Here is an 18,110-nt window from a genome sequence, read left to right on the forward strand (position 1 = left end):
AGAAAGTCTCTTTTTAGCAAAAATCAAGTTTAGGCGGAAGTTGTCGTGCCTGATTAGCCTCTGCGGACTGCACAGGCTAATTCGGGACGACACTTTACGCACATGCATTAAACGCCCTTTTCACAGAGTGCGGCTCATTTCTAATGTTTGCGAGTTTTAGTTCTGAATTATTTATTATACATTGAATAACTGTTAAGGATGAAAACACGCTTGTGATGTGTGTTGTAACAGCAGTATTAACCCTTACATATAATTGATTCCAATGCTTTATTAATTTTTAGATTAGTGTATAATGTATTGCCACGTATTTAATAAGCAATTGGTCACTTGACTTGAAACAAGGAATAGGGCATGGTTACCACAATTTATCTCCTGACATTTATAATGAAAATGAATTATTCCAAATTTTGAATAATTGTATAAGTTGATGTTCAAAGGCACGCTTGTGTTACTGATATTTACTATTATAATAAACCCATTATATACCTTTTCAGACAATTAATGTGTTTTCAACAAATACATTTTGCCCTTTGATATATGTTTTATTAAATAATGGAAACAGTGATCTTGTTATGGAACTTTATTTCAAGTGTTTGTTAGGCAGTAAATAATGAAATAACAATACATACTGAAAACAATCAAAATATTAGGTTTACATATATGTATAACAATTTTAAAGTAATCAAATATATTTCATAATAAAAAACAGATGTTTCATTGAATGTCACGAAAGTATGATGTAGCACTACAATATTACACAGTTTACAGCCATAAACAATTAATTTACTTTATACAATAGCCTTATATAACACATATGTCCCCCCTCGCCACCCCCCCCCCCTTAATGCTGATAAGCCTATATCTAAAAATAAAGCCATTTGAATAATTAAGTCCATATCAGGTCAATGTCAACGTGAGAGTGAGGTTGCGTTTCAGAGAAAGTTCACAAGGGTCAAGGTAAAAGTGAGGTTGTGTGTTATAAAAAGGTCACAAGTGTCAAGGTAATAGTGAGGTTGCGTGTTAGAGAAAGGTCACAAGTGTCAAGGTAATAGTGAGGTTGCGTGTTAGAGAAATGTCACAAGGGTCAAGGTAAGAGTGAGGTTGTGTGTTAGAGGAAGGTCACAAGTGTCAAGGTAAGAGTGAGGTTGTGTGTTAGAGAAAGGTCACAAGCAGGTCTTCTTGATAACTGAAATAAATGAGCAGTTAGTATAGCTCTTTCATGCTGTCATCTCTAATTATCCTGCAAAGCATAAAATATAGAATTAATCAGCTCTGGGGGCAAGGGTTGCAAAGCCTTTCAGCGTTCAAGGATACAAAAAATAAATAAAAGATAAAAAATATAGATAAATGTACATTTTTGAACATGCTTTACACATGTTAATGTACATAAAATAGTCAAAACATATAAAATAAAAAATATATGAAGGTCACAAGTGTCAAGGTAAGAGTGAGGTTGTGTGTAAAGAAAGGTCACAAGGGTCAAGGTAAGAGTGAGGTTGCATATAAGAGAAAGGTCACAAGGGTGAAGGTAAGAGTGAGGTTGCATGTAAGAGAGAGGTCACAAGGGTCAAAGTAAGAGTCAGGTTGCACATGCCCGTAGCCAAGGTTTTCAAAGGGGGATGCGAATTTTTGCCATTGACGATTGTTATTGAGCAACGAAGTGGCGAAGGGGGTATGTGCGGGAGGGGATGTACCCCTCCTGCAATCGGGAGCTTTGGAGGTCCTCCCCCTAAAAAAAATTTGGAAATGAAATGTTAACTACTGCATTCTGGTCACTTTTTAACTGTATTTAGAGACTGAAGTTATAGAGCATTTTTAAATGAAATTTCACTTTAATTGACCATACTCAGTGACTGATTGACATGAATATGATATAACATACATGTATTTCCCACCACGTTTTTCAATAACCAACTTTTTTATCAGTCACGGATATACATAATTTTATACGGTGTTTAACCCGACACTAGAATGCGCGCACACACTTTGTTTACATATGCAACAACAAATTTATAGAGTGTTTAATCAAACAATAAGAACGGTATAAAATATCATTATTTATTGGAGTCTTGGAATCTTGATAAAATTGGTGTGTTTTACCATTCCAACATTCTACCATTCATAAATCGAGCAAATTAAATGAAAATATTTGACTTTTGTTCAAAATAATTGTTTGTCTGCTACTATGGATAGTACCAGAGGGTTAGAATTGCTCTAAACATTGCCAATAGTGTATTGTACAACAAACACGGATAAACAAAACTGGGTCTTCTCAAATCTGCATCAATACCAAAAAGAAATCAAAATGGTATGACTGGTTACTTTTTTAAAACTATTTTTAACAAATAAGTTTCTTAACAAATTTCAGAAAAATATAACACTTAAGGCTTCATTAAGACCCTATAACCACAAACTACTGGCCCTATAGTCTCAAAGGCCTTAACAATGAATACCAGGACTTCGAAGAAAAAAGATGTACTTTTTTCCCATTATTTGCTTAAGATCTGTCATAGTTGATGAAGATGAACATTAAACGTTAACGTCCACCTGATCATATGTTATAACGTTTTAAAACTCATTATAACAACTGTTTGAGAGTAGGACATTCCTAGTGTCAAGTTTGACATAATTAAAACATTGTGGAAAGTTATGTAATGTGGAGCAGAACAGATGCCATTAAGTATTGGTAAACAACAAAAAAACCACATTGCTTTGTAGCAATTATTTGTTTTCTTGTCATTCAACAACAAAATTAGCCTGTCTTGAGCATAGCTGATATTTTTGTTGCTGGAAAACCATTCAGGGGATCCAAAAATGGTTGTACAAAAAGACAACGCAGTCTGTCGAAATTCTGTGCACAATGTGTGATTGTTATAAGTCGTGGCATCATCATTTTGTTATGATATCTATTAAAGTTATTGCTTTAACAGTCTAATAACAATGACAAAAGTTACAAAGCAATCATTTAGTATCAAATATCTATAAATAAGTATTGATTTTATACGGATTAGAGTGCCAGGTTAATAATTATGCATTACCGGTATACAGAAAATAAATATCCATTTATAACAAAGATTCCAATTCCATTTTGCGGTGACCGGCTACCTAGATTTTTTTTCAAATTTTGCTGTCAACACTTCTGTTGATTTCAACAATTCAACGCTTAAAAATTGTAAATAAAAATCACGCGCTATCTTGGGAATGGCTTAATCGAGAAATTAATAATATGGTGACCTGTCAGTTGCATATTAAATACAACATTATTTTAACGCTAAAATACGAAGACTCACTGGTTTTCTGGAAAAAAATAAATAACCGTTTTTGTGTCAAATCAAGTTGGTTACAAATTATAGTACATTTTTTACTCGTCAAAAAAGATTGGGTGCGAATGCACCGAACGCATCCCCCTGGCTACAGGTATGTTGCATGTAAGAGAAAGGTCACAAAGGTCAAGGTAAGAGTGAGGTTGTGTGTAAGAGAAAGGTCACAAGGGTCAAGGTAAGAGTGAGGATGCATGTAAGAAAAGGGTCAAGGTAAGAGTGAGGTTGTGTGTAAGAGAAAGGTCACAAGGGTCAAGGTAAGAGTGAGGATGCGTGTTAGAGAAAGGTCACAAGGGTCAAGGTAAGAGTGAGGTTGCGTGTTAGAGAAAGGTCACAAGGGTCAAGGTAAGAGTGAGGTTGCGTGTAAGAGAAAGGTCACAAGGGTCAAGGTAAGAGTGAGGTTGTCTGTTAGAGAAAGGTCACAAGGGTCAAGGTAAGAGTGAGGTTGCGTGTAAGAGAAAGGTCACAAGGGTCAAGGTAAGAGTGAGGTTGCGTGTTAGAGAAAGGTCACAAGGGTCAAGGTGAGAGTGAGGTTGCGTGTAAGAGAAAGGTCACAAGGGTCAAGGTAAGAGTGAGGTTGCGTGTTAAAGAAAGGTCACAAGCAACAACTGTAAACTTATAATATGATGTGATCCATGACTAAATAGTAAATACTACTTCATGTTATATTAAATTATTCTTAGATTTTATACAGCATTTTAGCTAATAGACAAAACAAAACAAGAGATGTGTTTGTAAGAAACACAATGCCCCCTAATGCGCCGCTTTGATTTTTTTGTTGTTGACCTTTGACCTTGAAGGATGACCTTGACCTTTCACCACTCAAAATGTGCTGCTCCATGAGATACACATGCGTGCCGAATATCAAGTTGCTACGTTCAATATTGCAAAAGTAATGAAGAAGGTTAAAGTTTTGGTTAAAGTTTTTGATTTTTTTTTCGACCTTTGACCTTGAATGATGACCTTGACCTTTCACCACTCAAAATTGCTATGTTCAATATTGCAAAAGTTATGAAGAAGGTTAAAGTTTTGGTTAAAGTTTCGGGACACAAACACACACACACACACGGACACATACAATGACAGACAAACCAAAAACAATATACCCCCAATCTTTCGATCCGGGGCATAAAAAGCTAGTTAACCAAGAAATAATGATAAAAATCAATAAGAATATTCTTACTCTAAATGAGGTCACAGTAAGGCCTGCGTAATATGAGGGGATAGTGAAAGGGCATAAGCAACAGCTGAGTTGAAGAGTTGAAGCCTTCAGTATTGGTGCTAGAAGGGATGGTACGGACAAAATGGTCTACATTCTCAATTCACAGACAGAAAGATGGGAGAATGGGCAAATTAGCAAAAGGACGTGACTGTAATGACTTCTGCACTAAAATGTCGGAGCCATAATAAATTCAAGGAGAGATAATTCTGGACTTATAACTCCGATATTGCTCATTTTCAATAGAGTTTGACTCATCATTCAGATAAAGACACTGTGCAAGTTGGGAAAAGATTGGATGAAAACTGTGGACTTTTTTGCGTAAACAAGCCTTATTTCACAATTTTCTCAAATTCAAGGGAAGATAATTCTGGACTTTTTACTCTGATGTAACCCATTTTCAATAGGGTTCGAGTCCTCATTAATATCAACACACTGAACAAGTTTGAGAAGAATTGGATGAAAAATGTGGACTTTATCGGATAAACAAGAGAAAGTCTAACGCACACACACACACAGACAGACAGACAGACACCATGCCATCCCATAAGCTCTTCTGGCCTATGGCCAGTAGAGCTAACAAGGCAGGTGACAATAAACGTGCGCAACACCTTTATTTCACAAACCAAAAAAATGTACTTAAATCCAATAAAGCATGGCATTAGCTAGGTCAATGTGTTAAAACTGTAGAATTATAAATTATTTTAAGAAAACGAAAATACAAGTCCACTAGTGTTTAACATTTTCATTAAAATATATGTTTAAGACAGTGAATTACACCTTCACATAATATTGTTAACCTGTAGAAATCCTATCAATAAAGCTAATTATATCCCAACGTATGTTATCAACAATTTTGTTAAAACATCAGAACATTAGAATAATATGCAACACAAAAATGTACACAATTAAATATAAATATTCATTTTCTACTAACATATAGAATAGCACAAATAATTCACATACATTTGATATATCACTAAAATTTCTAAACAATCAAGTACTAGCATGTTTCTAATGAAATAATCTTATTTTCATTAACTAGATTCAACAACCAATTAACCTCTCTGAACCACACATTCTATCTGCCACAGTGTATCAAATTGATTACCCATATAGGTCAAAGGTGATAAATGCTACCCAAACCTTGATAAGCTGCGGACATTTTCAGAGAAAAGTATTGAGATTTTTGGTATTACCAGTATGCATGTTGCTCACGAGACCACATCACCTCTACTGATACTGTTGTCTGCATCTAGTACAAGCACAGTACAAACGTCTCTTTTTGTTACATTTTTCAATATTCACACATTTTTCATGTACAGGGCTTCGAAATCCATGGTTGAATAACTATCTTTTCCTGGGACATGCGCAAGAAAATGACAATTTTCCATCGGATTCAATCCAAAGCCCCCCTTCTTGTTTGCAAGCCTCTAGTATTCCAGTTCGGTCGTTCACAGTTTGCAGTCTTTTGGGCCTAACCCCATACAGTGTGAGCTGGGCCTGCTGGGATATCTAGTACATGTAGTCTGACTAAGTCACACATAATGTATGTGAACTATATTGTCAACGCGTTGTTCACTTTAAAGGCCTATAGTGCAATGTCAAGTCCCCACCCTGCTTCCAGATAAAATGTTTAACAGTTCGCAGATCCATGCTTGGGTTCAACACCTGCAAAATACAGAATAAAATTCTTTGAGAGATAAATACACATAACATAATAAGTATGGGAACATTTTTCAAATAACGAATCTTGTATTATGTGGTGCCCAGTTTGCAAAAAATCTGAATAACATTTAAGACAAGTGAATTATTACTGACAAGCGGGGCAAGATGGTCTCTCACCTGAGATTCGATTATACACATGGTGACCAAAGGACCAGAATTATGAAATAATTTTAAAATGCAATTCTGATAAGAACATTTTACTATATGGCCATCTTTAAGAACTCACACCACCAGATCCAACTTGTGGCAAAGTGATATTTTATAAATTGATATAATTTGAAGAATTTTGGTTGATGACAATCCAAGGTTCATTTGAGTAGAATTTTTGGAAATTAATGGGATTGGTTTATTGAATTTAAAGTTGTTTTTAAGGCTATATATATAAAAGGCCCTACAACCCTTGTAAATAACGGTAATTCAAAATTGGACAAGTGGTTTCTTACATGAATTCCATGTAAGACATATGAGGCTCTGCCGTCATATTGACCATGTTTTGTTTTGATGAATCCTAATTGTATTTTGGAAGAAGACCACCCAAGAAACATTAATACCAAGTTTGGTTTATTTCCACCAAATAACAAGACTCAGCAACATAACAATTTGATGAGCGTAATTACAAAAGTATAACAGTTATACATGGGAAACTGAAGATAAATCAGAAATCTACTGGCTTGCAATTCTGCATAAGAAGTATTGTGAGTTAACAGTCTGATTATTCAACACCTCTGACATCTCTTTAAAAAGTTCTTAAGAAAGTGAGTCTGCTCATGTATTCAAATGCTTAAATGATTAGAAATCAATACAATTTCATTTTAATAAAATTGAATATTGTAAAATCATTTTCATTTGTGGGACATTAATTTTTTGTTGAAGTCATGTGTTGACTGATCTAGGAATTTAACACAAACACATCAAAAACTTTTCAAAGCAAATTCTTCTTTTTTGCTCCAAAATCAGAAATTCATGAAATGATCTTACAGTTAAGCCTTTTAGTGCTGGAACCGAATTTTAAAGGCCTTTGCAGACAGTTTGGATCCTGATCAGACGCTTCAAAATGTGGCGTCTGATCAGGATTCAAACTGTTTGGTATTCTGATAGTGGTCATTGAAAGAAAGTGAAGAAAATGATGATTTTAGAAATTCAGCATACAATATTTTAGCAGACGACAAATTTCCCAGCATGCAAAGGGTTAATCCACAGTACACAACAAAGCCTCCACAGTGTTCTCGTACCTGATCATTGCACAGTAGCTCCACCTTCTCCTCAGCGATGGCAGAGATGTCCTCACCTTCGTCAGCCTTGTCACCAGAGGGCCCACCCCCCGAGCTAGGGGCCTGTGACCCTGCATCTGACCCTTGACCCAGCACCTTCTCATAGACGTGCTCAATGACCTTGCGTACCTGGATCATGTCGTTGGCCGAGAGGCGGTCTCTGGATAGAGAGGTAATTAGGCTTCAGTACGGCAGAGGGCTAAAGAAGGAGAGCGAGAGAAAGGAAGAAAGACAGATGGACAAAGAGAGACAGACATAAAGACAGACAGACAGACATAACTAGAGCTTTGTCACAGAAGTGACGAATACCCCCACATGCCCCATTGACACAGAATATTTTGCATGTTGTCTTCACAAAAAACAGCGGACACCATGCTCAATGTTAAAAACGCACTAAGTGACCACATGACCTAGTTTTTGACCCAGCATGGCCCTTGTTCGAACTTGGCCTAGACATTACCTAGATACAACTTATGACCAAGTTTGGTGAAGCTCGGATGAAAATTACTTGAATTAGAGAGTGGACACCATGCTCAATGTTTAAAACGCACTTAGTGACCCCGTGACCTAGTGATTGACCCCGCATGACCCATATTCAAACTTGACCTAAAAGTCATCTAGATACAACATCTGACCAAGTTTGGTGAAGATCGGATGACAACAACTTGAAATAGAGAGCGGACACTTCATATGAAGCGACATACAGGCCGACAGACAGACAGACAGACAAGCTCACTCCTATATACCCCTCTAAACTTGGTTAGTGGTGGTATAAAGACAGACAGACAGACAGACAGAAAAAGAGAAAACGAGTCATACAATCAAGCAATACAGAAAACAAGAGGGCCAAGATGTCCCTAGTTCCCTCACCTGAGAGGAGTCGGTCATTCAATCTTTACCAAACGTCAAACTTGACCTAGATATTGTCCAGACAAACATCCTGGCCATGTTTATCAACGGACCGGAACCACTTTTGAACTCAACCAACATATAATTAAGACAAACATTTTGACAAAGTTAGATTAAGATTGGGCATGAAATGTGACTTCTACAGTGTTTACAAGTTTTTTCTTTTTTTTGACCTAGTGACCTAGTTTTTGACCCTGAACAACCCAGTTTCAAACTCGACCGAGATTTCATTGGGACAAAGCTTCTGACCAAGTTTCATAAAGATAGGACAATAAATGTGGCCTCTAGAGTGTTTTTATGAACAAATGTGAACGGAAGGAGGAACAGACGACGGACAAAGACCGGTCACAAAAGCTCACCTGAGCAATCAGGTGAGCTAAAAAGAATCAAGAAAGGGGATAATGATGTGATACAAGTGTCATACAATACAGTTAGGAGGTGTTACAATTAAAGGACAAAGCGGCATATACTATACATAAAATGGGATAAACTAGATGAAGAAACACCAAAAGTGGATATTGGCTACCAAATCAAGTTAAACATGAAATATGATCATGCGCAAGAGATACCAGTAATTAAGAGTGATATTTTAGAATGATAAAAAAGTTTAAACGAATGAAGAGCTCATAAAAGAGATAGTTTGTGAAATACACAGATATAAAAATATAGTGGGAAAGAAAACTGAAAAAAAATCAAATAAGATATTGAACAAAAAGATAACATAATCAAGTAGAAGAACAAGTAAAAACCATTAGTTAACAATACTGACAAAGAGTGTTTCGTAATGAATTTGCTTTTAGCTATATTTGTTATAAGTTTTTCAGGAGATATACAAAGACCATATTTTAATGGCCTCATAGAAAATAGCATCTTTAAATGTCATCATCGTCTTATATACTTGTCAGAATGTGCATTGGTCAATATTTAATGGTGTGAAATGGATTGCCCCAGAGAAATTTAAAGCGTTTTAGAACTGAGAAATGAATCTGACAATTTGTTTCAAACAGAATTAACACTGAATAAACTACATCTTTTTTTTACAGTTAACATACTTGTAAATGATAATCTTAGGCAATGACATCTTCTGGTTCATTAATAGTATTATAATGTGATTTATTAAAAAAAAATAATGATGACAACTTACGGATTTGTCTCTTTGATAATGCTAAAACATTATAAGCAAAATACAATGTAGAAGTAATTGAATTAATCAGAACACAAAGTAAATGATCTTTAAATAGGACCAGCACTCTTGGTTGGAAAACTGGGCATAATGCATGTGCGTAAAGTGTCGTCCCAGATTTGCCTGTGCAGTCCGCACAGGCAAATCAGGGACAACACTTTCCGCTTTAATGACATTTCTCGTTGAAATGACGTCTCATCTTAGCAAAAATCCAATTTAGACGGAAAGTGCCATCCCTGATTAGCCAGTGCGGACATCTGGGACGACACTTTACGCACATGCAATATGCCCAGTTTTCTCAGAACATGACTCAAATGAGCTTTCAATAATATCTGATATTGCAGGTGCAGTCCGTTCAGGATAATCTGGGACGGCACTTTTGGCTTTTATGGAATTTGTCGTATTAAAGATGTTTCCTTACTACAAAAATAAAGTATATGCTAAAAATGACGTCCCTTGTGAGGACTGCACAAGATAATCTGAGAGGATCCTTAACCCTTAAAGCGCTGGAGCTGAATTTTAAAGGCCTTTGCAAACAGTTTGGATCCAGATGAGACGCCACAGAACGTGGCGTCTCATCTGGATCCAAACTGTTTGCTATTCTGATAGTATTCTTTGAAAAAAATTCGAAGAAAATGCTAATTGTAGAAATTCAGCAGACGACATTTGAGCAGACGACAAATTTCCCAGCATGCAAAGGGTTAATACTCATGTGTTAAGCCCAGTTTTACCACAGCCCAGCTCATATATTTGTATAAGGCTGTATTACATGACCCTGTGCTAGATGTTTAAGTGATGAGATGTTGTTTTAATGCACAAATGACTGATAGTCTTGGACTTAAAATTCAGATACTCTATTAGTAAAATAATATAAAACAAGAGCCCCACATAACGGGTGCCAACACTCGACTGCGGGTGCAGTTTTGAATAAATGAAAGCTTGTCAGAATATTTTTTTTAGAGGTCACAGTGACCATGACCTTTGACCTTGTGGAAGCACTTTGATTTTAGAGGCAATGTTAAGGTTTTAGCATGACGCCGGACAACACGACGAGCTGGCTATGACAATACCTCGGGTTTTCTCAGAAAACAGCCAAGCTAAAAAGACAAATATCCAAATTGCGTAGTAGAATAAGTGACCAACTGTGGAAGACATGGGTTTGATACCCACTGTGGTACCATTATTAACTCTTTCAGTGCTGGAACCGAATTTGAAGGTCTTTGCAAAGAGTTTGGATCCAGATGAGACGCCACAGAATGTGGCGTCTCATCAGGATCCAAACTGTTTGCTATTCTTATAGTATTCTTTGAAAACAAATCAAAATAAATACTAATTTTATAAATTCAGCAGACGACATTTTAACAGACGACAAGTTTCCCAGCATGCAAAGGGTTAAGATTTCCCACCAAAGTCACTTAGTACTGGTTCTACCCTTGAAACAAACTCAAGCGTGTCTAAATAAGCTTTAGTCTATAGATGCAATAAAGGGATAAATATACACAGTTTAACTATTAGATTGATTACATCCAGTGAATTTCATCAACAAATGTCTTACTTTTTCATGACCACTTTCTGTCCCAGACTTTGATGTGGTTGTAAGAAGAATGGAATCTTGTTGGATTTGGGAACATTGTTCTGGAACAGATAAATATCAAGATTAAAACAACAACAATATATACATTAAAGCGAGATTATACGATTTGTTTATATGTGTTTAATGGTAATATATTGATAAAATATAATACAATAAAACAAAATAGGCAAGAAAAATTATACATTGGAGACGAATTTCATAAAATGCAGCAAAGACAAATTAGCGCCCCCAGCCGATTGTGACGAAGATATTTCGTACGTATTTTCCTACAATAACCAAAGCATTCGTCTTTTTAGTAAGTGTTCGTCTGTCGTATGAATAGATATCGTTGCAGGAATATAAAATGAACCGTTAAACTAAATTTCGATTCACATCGTACATGCATGATTTACATGCTGGCGAATTCCACTGTAGAGCCTTTTTCGATTTCAGAATTAAATATCTGGTTTATTTCGCATTTTTCGACACATGTTCTTCTTAACTTTTATTTTAATTTATATTGAAATATATGTTAAATAAGTTTTTTACACATTTTATATAAATTAATAAATATTGGACAAAATTGTATAATCTCGCTATAAATTTTACTTTATTGTGAACAACACATCTTGATGAGGTCAAACACTGGCTACCTAACTATTTATTTGTTATTTACAAATGTAAATTATTATACAGAGGTATTGCAATCCTATATTGATGCATTTATGTTATTGTAGTCCTCTAGAAAAAATACAAAAACATATATTAAACCCTAAAATTTGCATATAGAAATGCAGGTTTCATAAATAAATGCTAAAGAAATTGAGGTTGAGTGTTAAAAGTTCATATATAGCCATAAGGAAAAATGCCCCGCCCCTGGTGACCATGTTTTTAAAGCAACCAAAACCATTTTAGAACTCATCCAAGATATCATTGGGACAAATCTTCTGACCAAGTTTCATGATGATCGGAAAATAAATGTGACCTCTAGAGTGTTAACAAGGTTTTACTATAGCCATATAAGGAAAATAGCCCCGCCCCCGTGGTGGCAATGTTTTTCAATCAACCGGCATCATTTTTGAATTAATCCAAGATATTATTGGGATGAATCTTCTGACCAAGTTTCATGAAGATCGGACTATAAATGTGGCCTCTGGAGTGTTAACAAGATGTTACTATAGCCTTATATAGCCATATAAGGAAAACTGCCCCGCCCCTTGGCAGCCATGTTTTTAAAGCAAACGTAACCGTTTCCGAACTCATCCAAGACATCATTAAGACAAATCTTCTGAAAATATCTCATCAAGATTGGACAAAAAATGTGGCCTTTAGAGTGTTAATAAGGTTTTACTATAGCCATAAAAGGAAAAATGCCCAGCCCCCTGGCGGCCATGTTTTTCAACCAACCGGCATCATTTTGAACTCGTCCAAAATATTATATGGATGAATCTTCTGACCAAGTTTCATAAAGATTGGACAATAAATGTGGCCTCTAGAGTGTTAACAAGATTTTACTATAGCCATAAATAGCCATATAAGGAAAAAGGCCCCGCCCCTTGGCAGCCATGTTTTTCAAGCAAAGGTTACCATTTCTGAACTCATCGAAGATATCAATGGGATAAATCTTCTGAGCAAGTTTTATGAAGATCGGAAAATAAATGTGGCCTCTAGAGTGTTAACAAGGTCTATGTAAAGCCATATTAGGAAAATGCCCCACCCCCTGGCGGCCATGTTTTTCAACCAACCGGCATCATTTTCGAACTCTTCCAAGATATTATTGGGATGAATCTTCTGACCAAGTTTTATGAAGATCAGACAATAAATGTGGCCTCTAGAGTGTTAACAAGATTTCACTAAAGCCATATAAGGAAAAATGCCCTGCCCCTTGGCAGCCATGTTTTTCAAGCAAACGTAACAATTTTCGAACTCATCCAAGATATCATTGAAACCAATGTTCTGACCAAATTTCATGAAGATTTGACTATAGATGTGGCCTCTAGAGAGTTAACAAGGCAAATGTTGACCCAGCACAATGCACAACGGACGACGGACAAAAAGCGATCACAAAAGCTCACCATGAGCACATTGTGCTCCGGTGAGCTAAAAAACAAGATGTGTTCTAGAAACACTATTCCCCCCCCAAATATTTAACCTCTAACCTTTAAGGTTGACCTAGACTTTTCACCACTCAAAATATGCAGCTCCATGAGAAACACATGCATGCAAAATATCAAGTTGCTATCTTCAATATTGCAAAAGTTATGGCCAATGTTAAAGTTTTCAGATGGACGGACAGACAGATGGACTGACGGACAGTTTCACTGCTTTATGCCACCCTACCGGGGTCATTAAAAATACAATGAAAGATAAAGCAAATCTAGGACAACACCTTTTGCATATGAATTTAAGCCCAGTTTTTTCCAGAACACAGCTCATGTTAACAATCAACTGCAAGGTATGACTTAAATATAGAAAAAGCAATGGAGGTAAAAGGCTACATGTCACTATAAAAGTGTACCTACATGTACAAGCACCTCTACAACCCACTGGGGCACGTTCTCATTCAGCAACATCTGCTCCGTATCTCCCCCCGCGTCTCTACACAGCAATCGGAACAAGGTCTTACCTCGACCCACCTCACTGCAATAGATGGGATGAGTGGACAGGGAAACTTGACTTAACCCTTTGCATGCTGGGAAATTTGTCATCTGTTAAAATGTCGTCTGCTCAATTTCTAAAATTAGTGTTTTCTTCATTTTTTTTTTCAAGAATACTATCAGAAATAGCAAACAGTTTGGATCCTGATGAGATGCCACATTCTGTGGCGTCTCATCTGAATCCAAACTGTTTGCAAAGGTCTTCAAAATTCGGTTCCAGCACTGAAAGAGTTACTGCATATGCATTAAGTGTTGTACCAGATAAGCCTGTTCAGTCGGTACAGGCTTATCAGGGAGGGATGACACTTTTCGATTGTATGGTATATTTTGTTGAGGTGAAGAATCTTTTTTAACAACAAGGGCTGTTTGTAAAACATGCATGCCCCCCATATGGGCTGTCAGTTGTAGTGGCAGCCATTGTGTGAATACGTTTTTTGTCACTGTGACCTTGACCTTTGACCTAATGTAAGATATCATCCGGAAACCATTGTACTCTTTCGAGATACTGTGACCTTGACCTTTGACCTAGTGTCCTGAAAATCAATAGGGGTCATCTGCCAGTCATGATCAATGTACCTATGAAGTTTCATGATCCTAGGCGTAAGCATTCTTGAGTTATCATCCGGAAACCATTTTACTATTTCGAGTCACTGTGACCTTGACCTTTGACCTTGTGACCTAACAAGAGCTGTCAGAGGACAGCGCGCTCGACTATTCGAGTGCTTGATAGTATAACATAAGCCATCATGGGGAAATTGTTCATATTCAATAATTTATTAGAAGATCTTTCAAAAATAAAAAAAAGGTTAAAAAAAATAAAAATTGGGGGGGTAGGGGGGAGGTAATGGGGTGAAAGGGGGGTATAATGTGGGGTGTGGTAATTTATTAGATGTTTAAAAAAAAAAAATTGGGGGGGGGGGGGTGGGGGGGGTAGGGGGGTCGAGAGGGGGGGTAGAATGTGGGGAGTGGTAATTTATTAGATATTTGAAAAAAAAATGGCGGGGGGGGGGTGGGGGATTAGGGTAGGGGGTGGGGGTGAGAGGGGGGTATAATGTGGGGCGTGGTAATTAATTAGATGTTTTTTAAAAAAAATGGGGGGGACGGGGTGGGACGGGGTAGGGGGGGGTAGGGGGTAGGAGGAGTGAGGGGGTTGGGTATAATGTGGGGTGTGGTAATTTATTAGATTAAAAAAAAAAATTGGGGGGGGGGTAGGGGGAGGGGGGGGTAGGGGCGGGGGTAGGGGGGGGGGGGTAGGGGGGAGTGAGAGAGGGGTATAATGTGGGGTGTGGTAATTTATTAGATATTTAAAAAAAAAAATAGGGGGGTGTGGGGTAGTGGGGGTAGGGGGGAGTGAGAGGGGAGTATAATGTGGGGTGTGGTAATTTATTAGATGATGTTTAAAAAAAAATTGGGGGGGGGTGAGGTTGGGGGGGGGGGGAATATAGGTTGGGGTGATGTTGGTAAACAAGTATGCAAAATATAAAAGCAACATGTCAAGGGACAATGAAAAAATAACAAATGATCTCACACTGACATGAACAAATATCCTCTATTTATTAAACATGACATTTAAACTTATTGCATTTGTTTCCCCTGTATATAAGAAAGATAAAATAGTGTATTACCTCCCCTGTCCTGCTTATATTTATATTAATCAACAATATTTAATATACAAAATATACAAAAAAAGCTCATATTCTGATAATATTTTTACTGGTCCACTTTATTTTACTCAAATGATGATGTTTCATTGGACTGATAATTATAGATTTAGGATTACAGACCAGTTGCTTCAGTTATATTGTTCAGAGTTCGCCCTGTTGGCCACGTATGCGTTCTTAAGTTATAATCCAAAAAACATTTTACTATTTCAGGTCACCGTGACCTTGACCTTTGACCTAGTGACCTCAAAATCAATAGGGGTCATCTGCAAGTTATGATCAATGTACCTATGAAGTTTCATGATCCTAGGCCCAAGCGTTCTTGAGTTATCATCGGGAAACCACCTGGTGGACGGACCAACCGACAGGCCGACCGACAGGTGCAAAGCAATATACCCCCTCTTCTTCGAAGGTGGGCATAAAAATCTAGATTAGGCAGTAAGTGTTGTCCCAGATAAGAATATGCAGTTATTTTGGGACAACACTTTTTGCACATGCATTTAGCCCAGTTTTTCCAAAACAAGGCTCAGTTTCAAGTGGGCAGGAAATGTTGGTAGATTTCACTTGTTAACCCTTCACCACTTTGATACGCATTTCTACGCATTTGTAGTCCCTTAGAAAGTTAAATTCAATTAACCCTAACAGTGAGGGAACCGAATTGTGAATGCCTTTGCAAACAGTTTTGATCCAGATGAGACGCCACAAAACGTGGCGTCTCATCAGGATCCAAACTGTTTGCTATTCTGATAGTATTCTTTGGAAAAAAAATGAAGAAATGCTTATTTTACAAATTCAGCAGACCACATTTTAGCAAACGACAAATTTCCCAGCATGCAAAGGGTTAAAGACCTTTCTTACTAGATTCAAGTTTTAAAGGCTTCATTTCCAACCCTTAGTTCCTGATGAGCAGCAACCAGCATAAAACCTGAACAGACTGTGAGTTACTCGCAGGCTGTTCTCGTTTTATGCTTTTTGGACATGAGTAGGGTTACAATAGTGTGCAGTTTCATACAGGGCATCCCTTATATGAAATTTGTCTTCAACCAAATTTAAATGTATTAAAATTGATGCACTTCACTGCACAGAATAAAAACAACTTTTCAGCGTGTTCTTTTTGAGATATTTGGCATGCTTTTATGATATATTGCTTACCAGTAGTTGGTTGAAAAGATACTTAAGGATTTTGTTGTAATTAAATAAAATAGTGATATTGGCAGATTTTTTTTAGCCGGCAGAATATTTTTACTGAAGCCCCACTTCCTGACTTCTTGTTGCAAATAAAAGAGGGTCAAGTGTCTACTTTAATTGATTAAAATTATGAAAATGTAAACTAATTTTGCCACACAATATATATATATATATATATATATATATATATATATATATATATATATATATATATATATATATTCATTGTAACAGTGTATATTGCATATACAGGGTTTACTGTTGTCTAAAGGATACATCATAACAATATTATACATGCAAAGAATATTGCAGCAAGCATATGTTAATCTTGTAATAAACAATATGTTCAGAAATCTGAGCAAGTAGACTTGAAATGAAATAGTGCACATTTAAGGCTCCCTTTGTCTGAATAATTACTTGACCCATTTTGAATAAATCTGTTGAATAATAAAATTGTTAAGACTAATTTAGGTTCAATACCATGCATTTCTAGATAAAATGTTAGGTTTTTGCTGTCAAAATGTTCAAGATTAAATTAATTTTCTTTAGCCAAGTGTTAAAATAGTAACTATTGGGTAATTGATGAATGGCAAAGCTGGCACTGCTCAGAAAAACAAAGAGATGACCAAGGTAACACCATTCTTTATGCCACTAGTTTAGTCGATTGGTCATTTGAAATCTTAAGAATATTAAAATCAAAATTATGATAAAAATATCATTGAACACATATTACAAAATACATATTAACCCATATAGAAAAAAAAGACATCATCTATTTATCTAGTATATAGAAGTACACAATCAGTACACATTATTTTGCTTTTGAGATATTTGCATAATCAAGTATAAATTAGTATAATTTTGTTTTCTTCTTTTGTCAACCATTGACATTACGAGTTTGCACAGCGAATCATGATTCCTACCTGAATATCAGGGGAGTGTGACCTGGCACCTGGAAAAAGGGGCCAGGATGTGTGTCACTCTCATTGCCGTTCTTCAATTCTGCTGAAAAGTGAAAACATGGCTTTCATAATCTTTGGCCTCCCTAACACACTTCCTGTATAGTACAAGCAATAATTATCAAAAAACATATATAAAAGAAATAAATCAAAGCAACAAAGATTCCTTTTTTTCATACATAAAACAACACAAAACTAGACATGTGACCATAAAGCACAGATTCACATGAACCAAAGTGTGCAATTAGTCCTCATATGGGTGATATTGAGTAAAATTTCCTCCCTATTGCAGTTATTCCCTTTCAGTTACAGTGGGGGCATCAACACTGCTTTAATGAACCACATCATGCAAATATTGGTCTTATGTAGTCTGGTCTGGAGCCATCATGTCCCCTTTAACGGCATGCAAGGTTTTGAGGTCTCATTAGCAAACAGCATAGCT

At 36.5% G+C, this 18,110-nt stretch overlaps 1 protein-coding gene across 6 annotated transcripts in view; it reads right to left on the reverse strand.

Moving 5' to 3' along the window:
* Positions 1–565: 565 nt before the first annotated feature.
* The window catches only part of LOC127857631 (WD repeat-containing protein 48-like), a 60,642-nt gene continuing 43,097 nt past the window's right edge, over positions 566–18,110 (reverse strand). For all 6 annotated transcript variants that reach the window (XM_052394179.1, XM_052394180.1, XM_052394185.1 and 3 more), the window contains 5 exons: positions 17,633–17,714; positions 13,726–13,843; positions 11,186–11,265; positions 7,500–7,698; positions 566–6,210 (listed from right to left, as the gene is read on the reverse strand). In XM_052394179.1, coding sequence (XP_052250139.1) covers positions 6,118–6,210; positions 7,500–7,698; positions 11,186–11,265; positions 13,726–13,843; positions 17,633–17,714 — 572 coding nt within the window. In that variant the 3' untranslated portion in view covers positions 566–6,117. The remainder of the gene's footprint in view (positions 6,211–7,499; positions 7,699–11,185; positions 11,266–13,725; positions 13,844–17,632; positions 17,715–18,110) is intronic.

This window comes from Dreissena polymorpha, chromosome 14 (assembly GCF_020536995.1).
Source record: "Dreissena polymorpha isolate Duluth1 chromosome 14, UMN_Dpol_1.0, whole genome shotgun sequence".
NCBI lineage: Eukaryota > Metazoa > Mollusca > Bivalvia > Myida > Dreissenidae > Dreissena > Dreissena polymorpha.